The sequence below is a fragment of the Cinclus cinclus genome, chromosome 9 (genome assembly GCF_963662255.1).
Source record: "Cinclus cinclus chromosome 9, bCinCin1.1, whole genome shotgun sequence".
Classification (NCBI taxonomy): Eukaryota; Metazoa; Chordata; class Aves; order Passeriformes; family Cinclidae; genus Cinclus; species Cinclus cinclus.
This window is the reverse complement of record NC_085054.1, coordinates 17,091,532-17,107,048: the sequence shown is the minus strand read 5'-3', so window position 1 is coordinate 17,107,048 and position 15,517 is coordinate 17,091,532. Positions and strand designations below refer to the sequence as shown.

At 39.2% G+C, this 15,517-nt stretch overlaps 1 protein-coding gene across 1 annotated transcript; it reads right to left on the bottom strand.

Moving 5' to 3' along the window:
* Window positions 1-14,261: 14,261 nt before the first annotated feature.
* Window positions 14,262-15,212, bottom strand: TMEM177 (transmembrane protein 177). The gene has a single exon (XM_062498035.1). It carries the CDS (start codon window positions 15,210-15,212, stop codon window positions 14,262-14,264), a length of 951 nt encoding a protein of 316 aa, XP_062354019.1.
* Window positions 15,213-15,517: the final 305 nt, after the last annotated feature.

Sequence of the window (15,517 nt, the reverse complement as noted above, 5' to 3'; positions counted from 1 at the left end):
ATTTAAATATAATGCACATTACTATATTGTCCTCAAAATAAATAAGAAAAACAGAAAGCAAATTCACAGAACAGGGTCTCTGCCTACTCTGCCAGATACTTAAAAGTCTGTTGTGGTCTCTGATCAGCCAGATCAGAGTCAGGTATTTATAACTTTGCAATTTTTGAACACAGAAAAATGTAATTCATAGCAACTTTTAAAAGAAAACGCTGGTGTGTTGAGAAATAAAAGGTAATAGCAGCACATGTTCTGGCTGCTAGATCTAAATCCCAGGTGATGGAGAGAAAGAGGGGATTAGAATAGGGTCCTGTGGTCCAGTGACAACCAGAGAAAATGGTGATTACCCAGTTCTAGTTTAGGCAATTTTCTGTTCACCTATATCATGTCTTAGAACAATAACCATAGGAATTATTTAACATTTTTATTTACTGCTTCTCTTCTGCTTAGAGATGAAGGCTACAGCAGCTGCCACCATGAAACAGGCATATGGCTTCAAGATCAGGAACAAATTTGTTAAACACTGACTTTATTATTTTAATTCCTATCTTGATAATGAAACACCAAATGAGAAGAGTATTCAGCCTAAGAGATGAGGTGTCAGAATAATTTTATATCTTGTCACTAGGTAATGACTGTAATGGTATCTCTTACTTAGGTACCTTCATTAACAACTTATTGGTAACAGCACGTTTTAGTGATTGTGAACATGTGGAATAGTCCATGTTCTGGGGTAAAAGATTAGCTTAATGAGGAGAGAGCCAATTTCCTGAAGAAGTGCCTTATATAGTTCCTGCTTTTAAAAGAACAGTAACATGGACAATTTATCATTACAAGGTATAAAAACACTTAACTTCATGGTTTGGTGCATTTATAGCACTCCTGCAGAGGGGAGAGAGATTAATAGATTTTTCTCATGTGCTAATATAGGAGGAAATCTGTTCTTCCAAATCCTTTTGCTTAGTAGAGAAACATTCATTACTAGGAGATTGGGTTCAAAGAGCAAATTATCACTTAGCCTCTCAACCACCTCATGTTTCCCTACATATTTTTTATGTTTCTAGGCACCTTTGAAAATGTGGCCCGCAGACACCCAAACTCTGTGAAGAAAGCTTTGATAAATGCTGGTATCTTTCAAATACAATGTACTTTTTTTGTTATAGGCAAGTAGCTTTAACTTCAGCAGTAAAGAAACAACAGCAGTAACAAAACCTCAAAACAACAGTGATGCAGTCTTTAGCAGAAGTAAAGAAGCTGTAGCAAGGAACAACCATTATCTAATCTAGTCCATCTTGCCAACAAATGACGTTTCTCTAGAGCCTTGGCAAGCAAACCTGGTAAATGGGCTTGCCAAAATAAAAACTAGCAAGAGCCTTGATACCTGATGTGCAAAGAAAAGAAAGGAGTACAAACCTAGTATTTACTTTGTCTGCATCTCTTTCAGAATTGAAGCAGAAAGGCTTCAATGTCCTTGAATAGTCATCCCTAGGAGAAAGCTGAACTAAATTTTCTACCTTGGTACTTCACAGTTCGTGCCATCTTGCATTTTCCCAGTAAGTAGAAAAAAATCTACAGTCAAGGTTTAATTTTCTTTTCCTATTTTCTAAATATAAGATACACTATTTACCAGCCTACATCTGGAAGTTATGACAAGCTTACCATAATATAAAAAGACTGTGAGTTTAGGGAACTGAGATTTAGCACATTAAAAGATTATAGTTTTAGTCTCAAGATCTCTTACTGTTGTGCAGCAAACCCCTTCTGTCTCTGTCTCAGCTTTCAAGCTAGCAACTGTTTTCCAGTGCAACCATTCTACCTGTTGTTGACTCTGAATAACATACTTGCATGATGGAAGTGGATTCTGTCTGTCTAGAAAACTATACCATGTAGGTGGTCCTTTGTTATATAAGAAAGATTAAATAAGCTGGACAGACATCAGACAAACATCTCCAAATAGAAGATATCCTCATCCTCACACAGGAGTGAAGTTACATGAGATACTTGGAAATTTGGAAGTCGGCAATCAGTTTGGTGATGAATACTTAACTGGACAAAATGTTTTTCCCTATAATATTAATTTTTGTTAACTCCAGTCACCAAACAAACCAGACCAAATATGGGATCTTTAGGCTGATGGTGCACAAAATCAATTCTGCTTTGAGGTCGGAGGACTGGAATGGTGACTATCAGTCTCCCCAGCCCATGCTGGGCTGACACACACAGCACTCTGAAAATCCAGGCAGGAGCCATGGCCACGATGTGGCAACTGCTCCCCTGCTATCTTGGTGAGACAGCTGGTGCTGGCTGCTTTGAGAAGATAAAAGGGCATCCCTAGAAGGGTTCCTGTATTGAATATAAACCTGACAGGCATCTTACTACCAAATCCAAGGAATAGAAGGAGATGTATAAAATATGCATTATTTTATTCTTGTCAACTAGTAGACCTTTCTGTCTAGATAAGCTTAGGTTTCAGGACAGTCATACTTATGGGAGGATAAATAAATGTAACTCTGCTGATTTCAGAGGAGCTGTTGCAATTTAGATGAACCGAATTTCTAGTTCATAATTTACAAATGTGACTTGCTTCTAACATACACACACATGGAAATATTTTCAGTATTTTACTGGAAAATAAATGTTACAAATGATTTACATCCTAAAGACACACAATAAATGTGTAAAATAAATGAACTGATATTGTATTACTTTCAACTAAATCTTCCTTTTCATAATACCCAAATTTACATGAGCTGTGGCACCATGTATTGAGTTCTCTTCACTCCTACCCTGTCATTTTTGGTTATGAGCTCTCAAATACCAAATAATGAATTGATTGTTGGGAATCTGAACAAAGAAAATTATTTTCCCAATACGAAGTTGCTGTTCTCAGGGAACCAATAAGAAACAGAGAATGTTAAATCAATGTCCATAGAAGAAAACTGTCTGAAAAAAAGCATATATTCAATTTCACCATGCACCAGAACCACTTGTCCCTTCTGGTGACCCTGCTTCACTTCTTAGCTAACTCCTACCCATTTATGGTGACTGCCAATAGAGATTCTCACACATCAATATTATTCCACCACAAGTAGTACAATCATGCTAATTTTAATCACCTAAAGATTTCAAAAACGTAGTGCTTGTAGCTGGGGTTATACAATAAGGCTGTTCTACAAAAAGTGATGCTTTGCTCTGATTTCTTGAAGTAGTAAACAAAACAATGATCAGAAAATGAATATAATAATTTTAATGGAAATTTATATTCTCCTAGCAAAAAGCTGCTTTTGAAGAGTAAGTGATCAAGGGATGCCAATTGATAAGAAGCTGGCTTAGAGACAGAAAACAAAAAATATAAATATTTGGTAATTTTCTACGTCACATAAGCTTGATTGTAAAATACTCCTATGTACCATAATAAAAGCAACCTGTTTTTCTAAATTTATTAATGAATGAGTAATGAGAGAGCAGAGAAAAGAATCATTCTGTAGGCAGGAATAAGATGAGGGAAAAAAAACCCCTCAGTAGAATTTGACAAAACTAGAGAATGGCTCTGTTGATGAAAATCCCCATAAAGATGTATACTGAAACACACTGCAGATCTGAAAGGAGGTATTCACCCACAATATAGGTTTAAGAATCCTGCAATATTGCATTTGTATCTGATCAGGGAAGCCAGCAGGCTCTGCTCTCCAGAGGCTGCAGATACACCACAGTCTGGATGAAGGCATTGGGTCAACCTAAGCATTACCATATTAATCAAGGTGTCAGGTTGCTCAAATATGTTCTTCTCTTTCTTATGTACTTCTCACCAAAACCATAAACCACTGAGATCTCCTCTATTATAGGCAATTTCTGTAGCAAGTGGTTGAAAACCTATTTTTTTCAAAATGATGTAGAGTAAGCACAAACTGAGAGCTGCCTGAAAATAATGTATACATTGAGCCTATGGTACCATTTGCTTGGCCAACAGATACCACAGAGTAATAGCAATGCTGGGCTGATCATTTTTTCCATTATTGACCAAACAGAAATTTTTAGGGACAGAACATGGTGGGCACCTTGGAACTATCCTATTTTTTGAGTGGCAAACTTGGCACAAATAAAAGTCTTGCCTCTTTGAGGAGGATCACTCAGTTGCTTCTGAGGGACCAACATCTGGGCTGCTAAAAGGGCCAAAGCTCCATGGGAAAAAGAAAATGGCTCATTTGGCAAGACATGACACCTGCTGCATATGCCTTACACCAGGCTTTAAGAAAAGTCTGTTTTTGGCCAAACCCTCTTGACTCAAATGGCATCCTGTCCATCTGTGGTAACTAAATTATTCAGAGTTGCTGCAGTGTGGACACTTCATTTTAGTCTTATTAATAGATGACAGCAACCTTGGGCCAGTCTCCCTTCCCCTTGGTTTGACTCTCACTAATCAAGCCCTCGAGCTAGATACTACTTTTCCTACCAGCATGGTCTTGGCACTTAACAACCCAGGATTACACATGGCAGATGTAATATTAGGTTAACCAAAGAATCTCAGCCTGTAACTCAATTCACCCTGTTAATTCCAGGAAAAGCAGTCATGTCCTCAAAGTCTTTGTGCTTTCCTGAATCCCTGAAACAAAATTCTCTTTCAGAGAGAATGTCAAGTGTTATCCCCACTGGGCAGGAGTTACTCAAGCACATATGCTCATCACTGATTTGCTGCCAGTGCTCGTGTGACTGCATGCCTGCCAAGAGGGACACAAAGTTCATATCTGACACAAAGAGGCTTACCTTGGATGTTCCCTGCCTGGCAAACCACTGTCTTTGGTCCACAATATTATTTATTATGATCAGAAACAGGGCAGGGGAAAACTTCTGAATTTGTGATTTTCCGTAAATTATTTATGGGGACATTGAGCAGAACAGATCTAGCTGGGAAATTAAGCTAGGGAATCAGTGTTTCACAGCTGACAGCCCATGAACCCATCCACCAAGTGCAGCATGGAAAACTCTTAACAGCTGAGTTACAAAACACATGGTGAGTTTATGATGGCATGATGGATGCACACATTAAATGCCAAGAAAATAAAACAGCTACAACATAACCTGTATTTTATACATTGCTTTTCATGGAACCTGTTCATGCAATAATAAATTTATATTGCATGCTCTTTGATAGCCTGGATAGAAACTATCCAAAAGGAAATTACAAAGTACTGTAAAGATGGAAAATTGTGAAAGACACATGAGGTGATAATATTTCTGTGCCAAAGTCTGTAGTAAGGGGCTTTTTTGATCATAATGCAAAAATGTAGCAGTCTTTTTGCTCTCCATAACCTATTTAGTAGCAGTGACAGTGTTGTTTTGTTGTTTTTTTTTTCTTTTCTAGGAAGCAAACATATAAAGAAAACCCAAGGCAAAATAAGACTTGAGAAGGAGGAGAGAGGGGACACTGTTCCACACTGCTGAAAATAATCTAAGGAAAACCTGATTAGGTCTTTGTGGTTAGGTCATCCACCTTGTGGGATTACTTGGTTCCAGTCCCTTATTTCCCAAGGAGTTAAACAGTTTCCACATTAACTACAATGAGTATGATGCAAATGTTCCTTGGATTGCACGATACAAGTATCTCCAGTCCCCATTCTGTTTAACCTACCATAACATACCCTGTCTCTTCCAGAGCCACAATTCCTGTTTCCTCTTGCACCGTGACACAGGGATCCCCTTCATCCATTCATGCCTGCAACCCCCTCTTTCATATAATCTCCAGGAGATTATGGTTTAAATCTACAAATCATAAGCCCGAGGAGACGATTTAGCACAGATCTATATCCTCAATGTGCACGCTAGCATGTTACACAACACAGTGGGCACAATGTCACCTCCTCCAGCCATGTGTTAAAAGGACATCCCAGATCCCAGTGGTAATGGGCTTGATCCCAGCAGTAAAGCTTTGGCTCAGAGCACAGAACAATCTGATCCCCTGCACAGATCCAGCAGCAGTGGCCAAGTGGCTGAGCAGGAATCTTCAATGGTCAGCAGCAGCATGACCGGGTCACTTCTAGACCCTCTCTGCATTCTGCCCACCAAGTAAGCAGAGATGTGCTGGGGTGATGCACCTTTCGTAACTTCCAAATCGTATCACAACATCAGCCATGCCTCCTGCTGGCTTTAGGCAAGCACCTCTGCTGGATTTGGCCATCAGTATTGACTCTCTCTTTACCATTCAAAGCAAAATTCAGTAGAAAAATCTTTAAGATTAAAACCGGAGCAACACCATGAAAGAAAACTAGTGCACAGTAGGTCTGTTCTTTTCCAGAAGCTTTCATAGTTTCAGATGAAGCCAACAGGCATCCAACACCCAGAGAAAACCAGCTAAGGAACAATTACTTCACACTAGACATCAGACTGGAAAGTCCAAGGTGACGACATTCAGTAAAAGGAGAAAAGTTTTGGATGTATCTGATCCCAGAACATGCACACACACATTTTTGCAGAGTTCAAAGCTGCATCCAATCTTCTTCCAGTCTCAGAACAAATGAAACTTCAGAGACAGCCATGGTAAAATTTGGGAAATCTGTGCTACAGGTACACTTCCCTTTGGTATTTCCACACAGCACTTCTCCAATGCAAGCAAAATTTTTATCTGTATCAAAGATATAATATATGTGTATGCCAGCTGAACTGCTTGTTCAGAACATGGCACCACGTTTGGTTACTTTTTTTTCTGCTCACTGCATAAACAGAGAAAAGATCTGGTCACTGTGTGACTCTAGAAGAAAATGTACCTTTTTTGATTCATCTATTGTGAGGGTCAGCAGAGATTTTTTTCTTTAATACTAACTGAAAGAAATCTCTAATATGTAGAAAATCCCAATTACTCTTCTTATTCAGCTCTCAGACCATTTCCATGGCTCTACATATCCAGTTCTGCTGCTGGAAAGTAAGAAAAAAAAAATGAAAGAAATATTTTTACAGTTCAATTTGCAATTGCTAAAGCATGAATTCAATCTGAAACACATAAATTATGTTCTGGCTAGAAAAGCAAGAAAAAACCTTTGCCTTTCACCTGCTTCACAGGTGTAAAGCCATCATAGACACACCAAGTCATCCAGCCACCTGCAACTGTGCCACAGTCTTCAAATATGATACAAACAAACATGATTAAGATCTCTAAATTGTGATTGCAAAAATCCTACCTGAATTTATAACTTCCATAAAATGGATTCAGCATTTCCTTTTATAAGGTGCTGTCATGCCTAATGAAAACTTCAATAACAAGCTTGTCTGGTTCCTGATTTGACCTTTTCAATATTCAGTATGATATCTTTAGGTTAAGAATAAGAATGTGGAAATCAAAGGGAAATAACTGCTAGGGGATTAACACAATTTTCCAAACTGCTTAAAAGAATATATATAAATAAAAATCTTTGGGATCACTGGCTTTTATTTTCCTATGGCAACTTCTAACCATCACAAGAATATAATGAATGTCTGAACATTAAGAATTTATGTGTGCTGCCTTAGATGAGCATAATTCTCAACTATTATTAATGAAGAACTATAAAACACACTTCAAGTTTTATGCCTAAATTACATGAAGTTTCCAAAAACCATAAATACATCTGTCTATGGGTATCTACAGAGAATTATATAACATGCTTTTAAAACACAGTCACTGAGGCAGTGAAACTCATCCCAAATGAGAAAAGATTTTACAAGGAAAACTTTCTACTGAGTAATTCTTATCATGCTCTGTTGTCTGAAATATTTATACAGATGCCTCTAGTCTAGTCAGAATATGAAGAATAAAAAATGGGAATTTTTTTTTTCAAAACCAGGCTTGTTATTTACAACATGACTTGATCTTAATTTTCAATCTTCCCTGAGAAATTGATCCAGTACTTCATTGTACAGTAATTAATCTAAGAATCAATGTAGCTTTAAAATAGTAATGCAGATAATAGTTTTATCTTCACTTCCACCTAAGTTAAATCTCTTAATAGCTACAGTGGTGTAATTTATTAATTTTCACTTCTAAAATTCCACTTCCTAATTTTATATCACAAATTATGGCTTCAGTCTAAGCCAATACACATTGATATTGACAATTATATTTGTGGCAACAGAACTGTGCAAAGTTTTTTTCTCTCTGTCTGGACAGACTTTCTGGATCAACATACCTGGCAGAACCACTGTGGTATTGAACTGCCACATGTTGCTTAGTGCAAGTGGAGAGGGAACCATCATACTGAGTTTTCAACTCCTCTAAATCAGGGGCTGCTCCAGTGAAATCTGCAGTGGCAGAGCAGCAACTGCTTCCAGGGCAAGGAGCACTGAAAGGAAATTGGTTTGGGTAAAAGGGCTGAAGCAGCAGCTTTGTGTTGCCTGGAGTACCTGGAATGGGCCTGCATCTAAGGAGCTGGGAAAGGATGGAAAAGGTGCTACATGAGGATGCGCTGAGCAGATAACCCAGAAATAAGATGCAATTGGTTACAGAATGTATTGCAAGTCTTGTGCAGTACACATCTCTGTAATAACAACACCAAGACTTAGAGTATTCAAGGAATGTGCGGATTATTTTCCACTACATTAGGTATAATTTCTCTCAACTCACAATACCACATCTAGCCAGAAGTATATGAAATACCCTGCAATTTTCTGGAACATGAAACAAAGTTTCTAAGGGCTTCAAGGGAATACCAGCATCTTAAAAGTGACAGAGGCAAATTAGGATCAAAAGTGACCTGGGTCCCATAGACAGCGAATAAGAAATGCATCTTTTAAAAAGTAATGCTAAATGGAAATATCAAAAGTAACAATATATTCTTTTCTTGTGGCAAAATAGGAAAGGTTTTAACCACAATGCCTATTTTTCATGTAGTCATAAGTATTTTTCCTTGATAAAACACATAGACTAAATGTAGCAAAACACAGAAGAATTGAAGCACTGTGGTCTTTTGCAGGTAAGTACTGTATTAAAAAGTAGGAGGTGCAAATGAAAGTGCAAGCAGCAAATGAGCATTTAAAAGTTCACAAATCTTGGTTGAGCAAGCTAAAGCAGCTTGTAAGATGAGTCAGCAGGCAGAAGAGGCAATTAGAGTAACAGGGCAAGGGGACATGAAACAGAGAATGAAGAAACAACAACATTCCCACTGGAAAATTTCCAGCATATGATAGAAACAAAGCTTCCAGAGGTCAGCAGGTCTGCACTAAACCACTAAACAGTTACTGGATAAAAGTTGTTTGGATACTGCATTTCCTTTCTTCATGTTCACTCCATGAGAACTGCTGGAATTGTGAACCTGGGATCAGGCTAACAATGTCTTATGTTTCCTAAATAATCTTAGTCACCCTAATGAGATCTGCTGTTTTGCAAGACTTCTACAGAAATAGTTTTGCCATACACAAAGGAGGACACATCTTCAGCTTCATCTGCTACTCATTTATATTGAAAGACGCTGTTAACACCTTGACTACATTAACAAGGTAATGCTCCTGCAGACCAAAGTAGAAAGTGATTCTGAGAAATGAGGTCAGGACTAGAAAAGGGACCAGCTTTCCAGATAATGGAAGTTCAACCATGGAAAAAAAAAAAAAAAACCTAAACAGGAGAAAGTTCTCCAGTAAGCATGATTTGGGGAGCAATTATTTTTTTCAAAACAAGCAGAGAGCACCACAAGTTCTTCTGGCAGTATATTTTTCCTACAGAAAAACTAAGGTAGGAGTGAAAAAACCCATACACCTGGGTTAGCTGTGTTTATCAAAGTGCATTTTTGGACACAAAACAGTTTTTAAGAACACTCTTTCTCTCAAAACTGGAGACCTGGATAGATTTCAGCAAACCTGGTCTTAAAAAAACTTGGAGGAGAGTAAAAACTTGCAACTGCAAAGATATTTCAGTGTTCATTCTGGCTTTGAAGCTTAAGAGAAACAGACTAGTTTCTGGCCAAATTTTAGTCATTTTCTCCACTTTATGGATTTGGCAGTTTGAGTAGCCTGATTATAATCACTTCAGCTTAACAAACCAATATATTCTCACTGAAAAAGATGCCCAGCAAAAGATCCATAAGCCATTTTCCAGTGCCTTCAGTTTAATTTGTCTAACATACCAATTCCTAGAGAGTAATGATGTTGTTTTTCTGTTCTTAAGTCTGGTTTTGACAACAACCAAATTTCTCTCTTCCTGAAGGTGTCCTCCTTATTCCAAGATCTTAAGCAGGTCTTCCTACATTAACATTCTTCTGCTTGAAAGGCATTCTGCCTTTCACTAATATACACTTCCAACTGAGATGAGTGAAATCAAGAAGGAACTGGATGCACAGATAGCAGATTGTCTGCAATTTACTAATTTTTATATTAATGTAATCACAGCTGCTACATGGAGCATTTAATGAACAGGAGCAAATAACAGTTGCTGGATATGGCCCACATACTGCACATAGCAGTACTCCTGGTGGATCCTCTGCATTTGTTCCTCTGGTGAAAGCCACCTGTGTTTCAGTCCTGGTGATTTGATTCATACATTCAAATTCATACCCCACCCATGCAAGCCACACTTTGTCACTGTGGTTGTTTCACAACTGCTACAGCCAAGGGCAAAACAACAGCAGTAGGCTCTTCCCAGTACTGGGAAGAGTATAAGCTCTTCCAACACCACCAGCTTTCCCTGCAGGGCAAGAAGCTCCACACCTCTGCAGTCAGCTCTCTCACCATCTTATCTGTCAAATTCTGGAAACCACTTTAATGTGAAAAGGGGTGATAGCAGTGCTCTAGTGTAATAGAAAAGGCTGTTTTCTAAAGGATCACTACACTTCAACTGAACCCCTCTAGACAAGTCCACACACTTTACTCACGTGCCACCTGAATGGAGATTTCCCTCTAGCTGAAGCTCCTGCTTCCTGTAAACTGCTAAAGAAGCCAGATACTCATAGTAGCTGATTCAGGAATTACTGTAATCAGATGACTTCCACAGCTTGCTTGTCTAGAAGAAAACTGTCTAGCTCTCCATCTTACTCTTTTCTGACAACTTTATGGTTTTGACCATTCAACAAGCCAAAGGTATCTCCACAACGAGAAACTGCAATTTTTAGGATAAAGAAACATGTGAGTCAGACCCTGGAGCACATTTATTGCACTTCAGTGGGAGTTCTGAGCAAACCACCTTGGTGACCCTCATCTTTTGCAGCATCATCTACTAAAGCTTATGTAGCAGCAAGAATTACATTTATATAAAAAAGAAGTTACGAGGATAATTTTCTTTTCCGTTACCTAGAATATTCAGGCTAATAACACAAATAAACCAGTCAAGCAAATCTCTCTTTAAACTAGATTTTATCTAAATTTAAACTAGCAACTAATTTTGGTCATTTGCTACTCATACTTCTTCATCCTTTAATCACTTTACCAGACAGAGAGCTTCATATCTGTAGATAGTATCCATTTTTATGAGAACTCATTATTCCACTCTGCTTTTACGGTTTCTAGACTTCGACTTCTTTTATCCACATCTCCTAGCAGTTCCCTTTAGCTTAACTTTTTTGTTGCTTTTCTACACAAAAATTTGTAAAGTCTGCCTGTCTGAGCAGCAAAAGATAAGCCAGTCAATACAAAAACAAGTTCTTCAAATTCCTCAGATTTCCAGCTTCAGAGCTGGCAGAGGCTGTTCACTGACACAATTTACAGACTGATTTGTTTGGCCTTTTCTGGGCCACTGTATGAACTTGCTTTTCCATGTCAGACCATTCTTAGCATGAAACATTTCCACCTTTAATTCTGGGGTGCTTGCTCCTAGTGAAACCACAGAAAACCAGACCCATTTTATCACCAATGTGTGGAGTTCATGTTTGATTTCAGTGATAGTTCTGCCGCCAGAAAAACATCTACAGTATAATAAAAGACTTTCCATGAGCACTTGCATGGCCATGTATTAGAGTTGTGCTATTCTTACTTGCCAAACAGCATGGGTGATCTTGCAAGCAACAATACCTGGCAACACAGGCACACAAAAATCTTTTCCAGGACAACCTGCACATTCCCAAAGTTCAGGGAAATCCTACTTAGCAGTTGTGACTGCAATTCCCGTTTTCCCCACATTGACAGTATGACACTGTGCTCAACTATATAGAGATGGAAGTGTGTAAGCCCTTGGCAAGAATGTGTCCCTGGAAAGAAGGGGCACGTGTCTTGATGCTAGCCAGCCCTTCTTCACCAACACCAGTGTGCCACAGCAAGTTCAAAGAAGGGTAAATAGGACACAGCATTTACAGATAATGTGGAGCTTCTTGGAGAATCCTGCTGTAAGAGTCAAGTGAAATGCACAAAACCCATTAGCATCCCTGGGCTTTACACCCTGAGAATGTCAAACACCCACACTAGCAGCAGGCATCTTGATGAAAAGCAACAGTAAAGAGTGGTAAAAGACAAGTAGATTAATTTCATTTTGTTTAAACTGTTACTTATAAATCTCCAAGACCTTGATTTCCTCTCTTCACTCTTTATATAACAGCAGCTCCTTCAACCACATAAACCAAGTGGGCCAAGTTCTCTCTGAGAATATTTCATGGAGTTTAGACTTGTCTGAAGGAAGATGAACTGAACTCAAAGGCTATATAAACCAAGAATTACACTCCAGTCTTGAGTCACTATGTCACTCTACCAATAAATTTCTGTGATGTCTTATATTGGATTTACCGGGAAGACAAGTAAAAAAAAAAAGATTTAGCCCAAAGCCTTAAAAGACTCCTGCTTACACCTGCCTAAAGGTAAAGTCTCTTTTTATTCCACAGACCAGGAAATTTTATCAAACTCTTTCACAAAGGACACAAAAACAATAGCTTTATGCCTTACAGTCAGAAAAGCACCAGAGGCATCTCATGACTTGACGAGGACAAGTGCAAGCAATAGATGATGTTTCAGAGGCACAGATTACCACAGCAGAAACTCAAACATCTCACACACATGGCTTCAGCAATGGAAAGTCACAGCAATGCTTCGGCAGCCAGAATATCAATTTTATGTCACCATGTGATTCAAAAGGAAAACAGAAATCAGTAATGCTTTGAGCAAACACAGGCATGACGGTTCTTATTGTAGCAGATGAAGAAAGGACAAAACCAGGGCAGAGAGGACACTTAGCACATCTCTGACTGAGAAGACACAAAATAATAGAAGTTGCTGGTAAGAATGATGACAGAGGTGAGGAGAACTACTCTGATGTCACCAGGGAGAGTTACTGGAACAGCAATAGAAACATAGAAAAGAGGGAACCACAAAGTTCGAGAACTATCACCTTGAAAATCAAGGTGAGACTATAGTGGAAAGTTTACTGCCCATGCACTAAAGACTTCTCCAGAAGATTAATAATCCTGGGCAAAGCTTGGCCTGCCAGACAAAATCTTCTTAAGCCAGTCAGATACAGGAACATAATCTCCTTTGGCAACTCTTCTTCAAAGACCTCACCAGTTTCTGCACCAAATGCCAGACTTATGTATCTTACCTTGCCTTCACCAACATAGGAGGTGACATACATCTACGCATATCTTTAAATGAAACAAAAAATGATACCAAGGCAAGCAGAAAAACCTTTTCTCAACATGCTTATCCCACTTGTGAGCAAAACAACCAACCCAGGACAGTCCTGGTCCATACTACCACTCCTGGGAAATATTCATCATGATGCTGCAGTCACTGTGTACTGGAGAGAGCAGAACTAGATTTAAGCAAATGATGCAGGTGGCAGTAATAATCTGCCTCTACTGGTAGGAGCTGCAGCATAACTAATGTATTCTTTTGAGGAATGGTGATTGTGGCATAAGAATATACTCAGCACAAGAACTTACACAGAACAGAACTCTGTGTCTTGATATTTATGTAACTACATGATAAAGACTGCCTGTTCTTTAAAATATCTTTGTGCTATCCCATATGAGAAACAGCAAACACCCCAGTTTAAATTATAATGATCCCAAAACTCTGCTGGACTTGCCCCTCCTAATCTGCCATGTGAAATGGCAGGAAGGCAAAGCAGCACAGCAGAACTTCCAGATCAACATCTGAAAAGTTTCCCTTCTCAGCAGTCTTGTGATTTGAGATGCACACAGAACTGAGCACTTCGGAAGCAAATCTTTAATATTTTAAGAGAAAATTCTTTATTCAAGAAATGTGCAATAACTCTTCCCAAACTATATGCAAAAATAAACCCCAAAGTTCTAATGAAGATACAGAAGGGGAGGGAAAAAAAAAAAGCAGCACAGCAGTGTTCCAAAATACATAATTCACAAGTTTAAAATTCAAGCACTCCTATCTGATGCCTGGAGCTCTCTTAAAATATTAACAATCAAAGTTCTCCGGTAAGTGTATGGGGTATATTTTATTCTGAACCAGTGCCTCGGGAAAAGGTTACCACTCGGGGCATACATTTTCATCCCTTGTTTGCCCATCAGACCACGAAAAATCCTGTTGCGGGACAAGATTTGATCATAAAATTCAAGGCCACCTCTGGCGTAGTCCTCAGAAAGCCTGGCTGCCTTCCTGTCAGCCCTGCAGTCCAGGTGATAGGTGACGGCGTCGGAAGAGACGCTGTAGCAGAACAGCCCTCCCATGGCAGTGACAAGGTTACAGAGGCTGCGGAGGATCACGGGGCCCGTGGATAACCCCAGGAGCAGATTTAGAGCTTTCCCACAGACAAACGTCCCAGCCAAGCAAGTTGGAGCCACAACTGCACTTGCTAAAGGGCTGCCATTCTGCAAGTACACAACTTCTCTGGCAATAGCAAACTTCTGAGCTTTAAGGGAAAATGTGAGAGCTTCCTTCAAAGCCGTGCCTTCACTGCTCTCCCAGTCTACTTTCTTGCCATTTATTACAACAACATGGTTGACTATTCCTTTTTGATCTTTAGCTGTGCTATCAAAGTTAAGTGGGATGCCCACCAAAGAGCCTGCAGGCAGCCAGGGAATTCCAGCGCTCACAGGGTGAAAGCCAGAAGCTGCAAAGGCTCTGTAGGAGTCAGTGGACTTCACACCAGTATCCTGAAGGACATCCTGAAACACACCACAGAGCTTCTCTGAAAGCTCAGCTGGCTGCCCCTCTGACCAGCACTCATGCAACAGCTTGAATGTCTGCTCAGGAAACACATGATAGGAAAGGTTAGTTCCAAGCAGTCCCATGCAAGAAACAGCCAACACAGTGATCTTGTGCTTCTTTAACCACACAGATGCCTTCCGCAGGAACCACACTGCCATAGTCAAATTCTAACCTGTTTGTAACATAAAATCAGGAATTAAAGTGTGCATAGATAGATTTGTCATTTCTCTAGCACTAAAACAAAACCCAAACAACCAAAGCAAAAAACATGAGAAGAAGCAGAGCGCAATAACCAAAGAAACATTATTTTACCTTAACAAAACACAAAACATCTTTACAGAGGAAGAGATACGCAATAATTTTTGGGCCTTGCAACACAGGATGATTGATATGAAGAATCAACTTCTCCCTTTCCTCCAGCAAATCAATTTACTGCAATAAAGACAACACTAGAGCCACCACA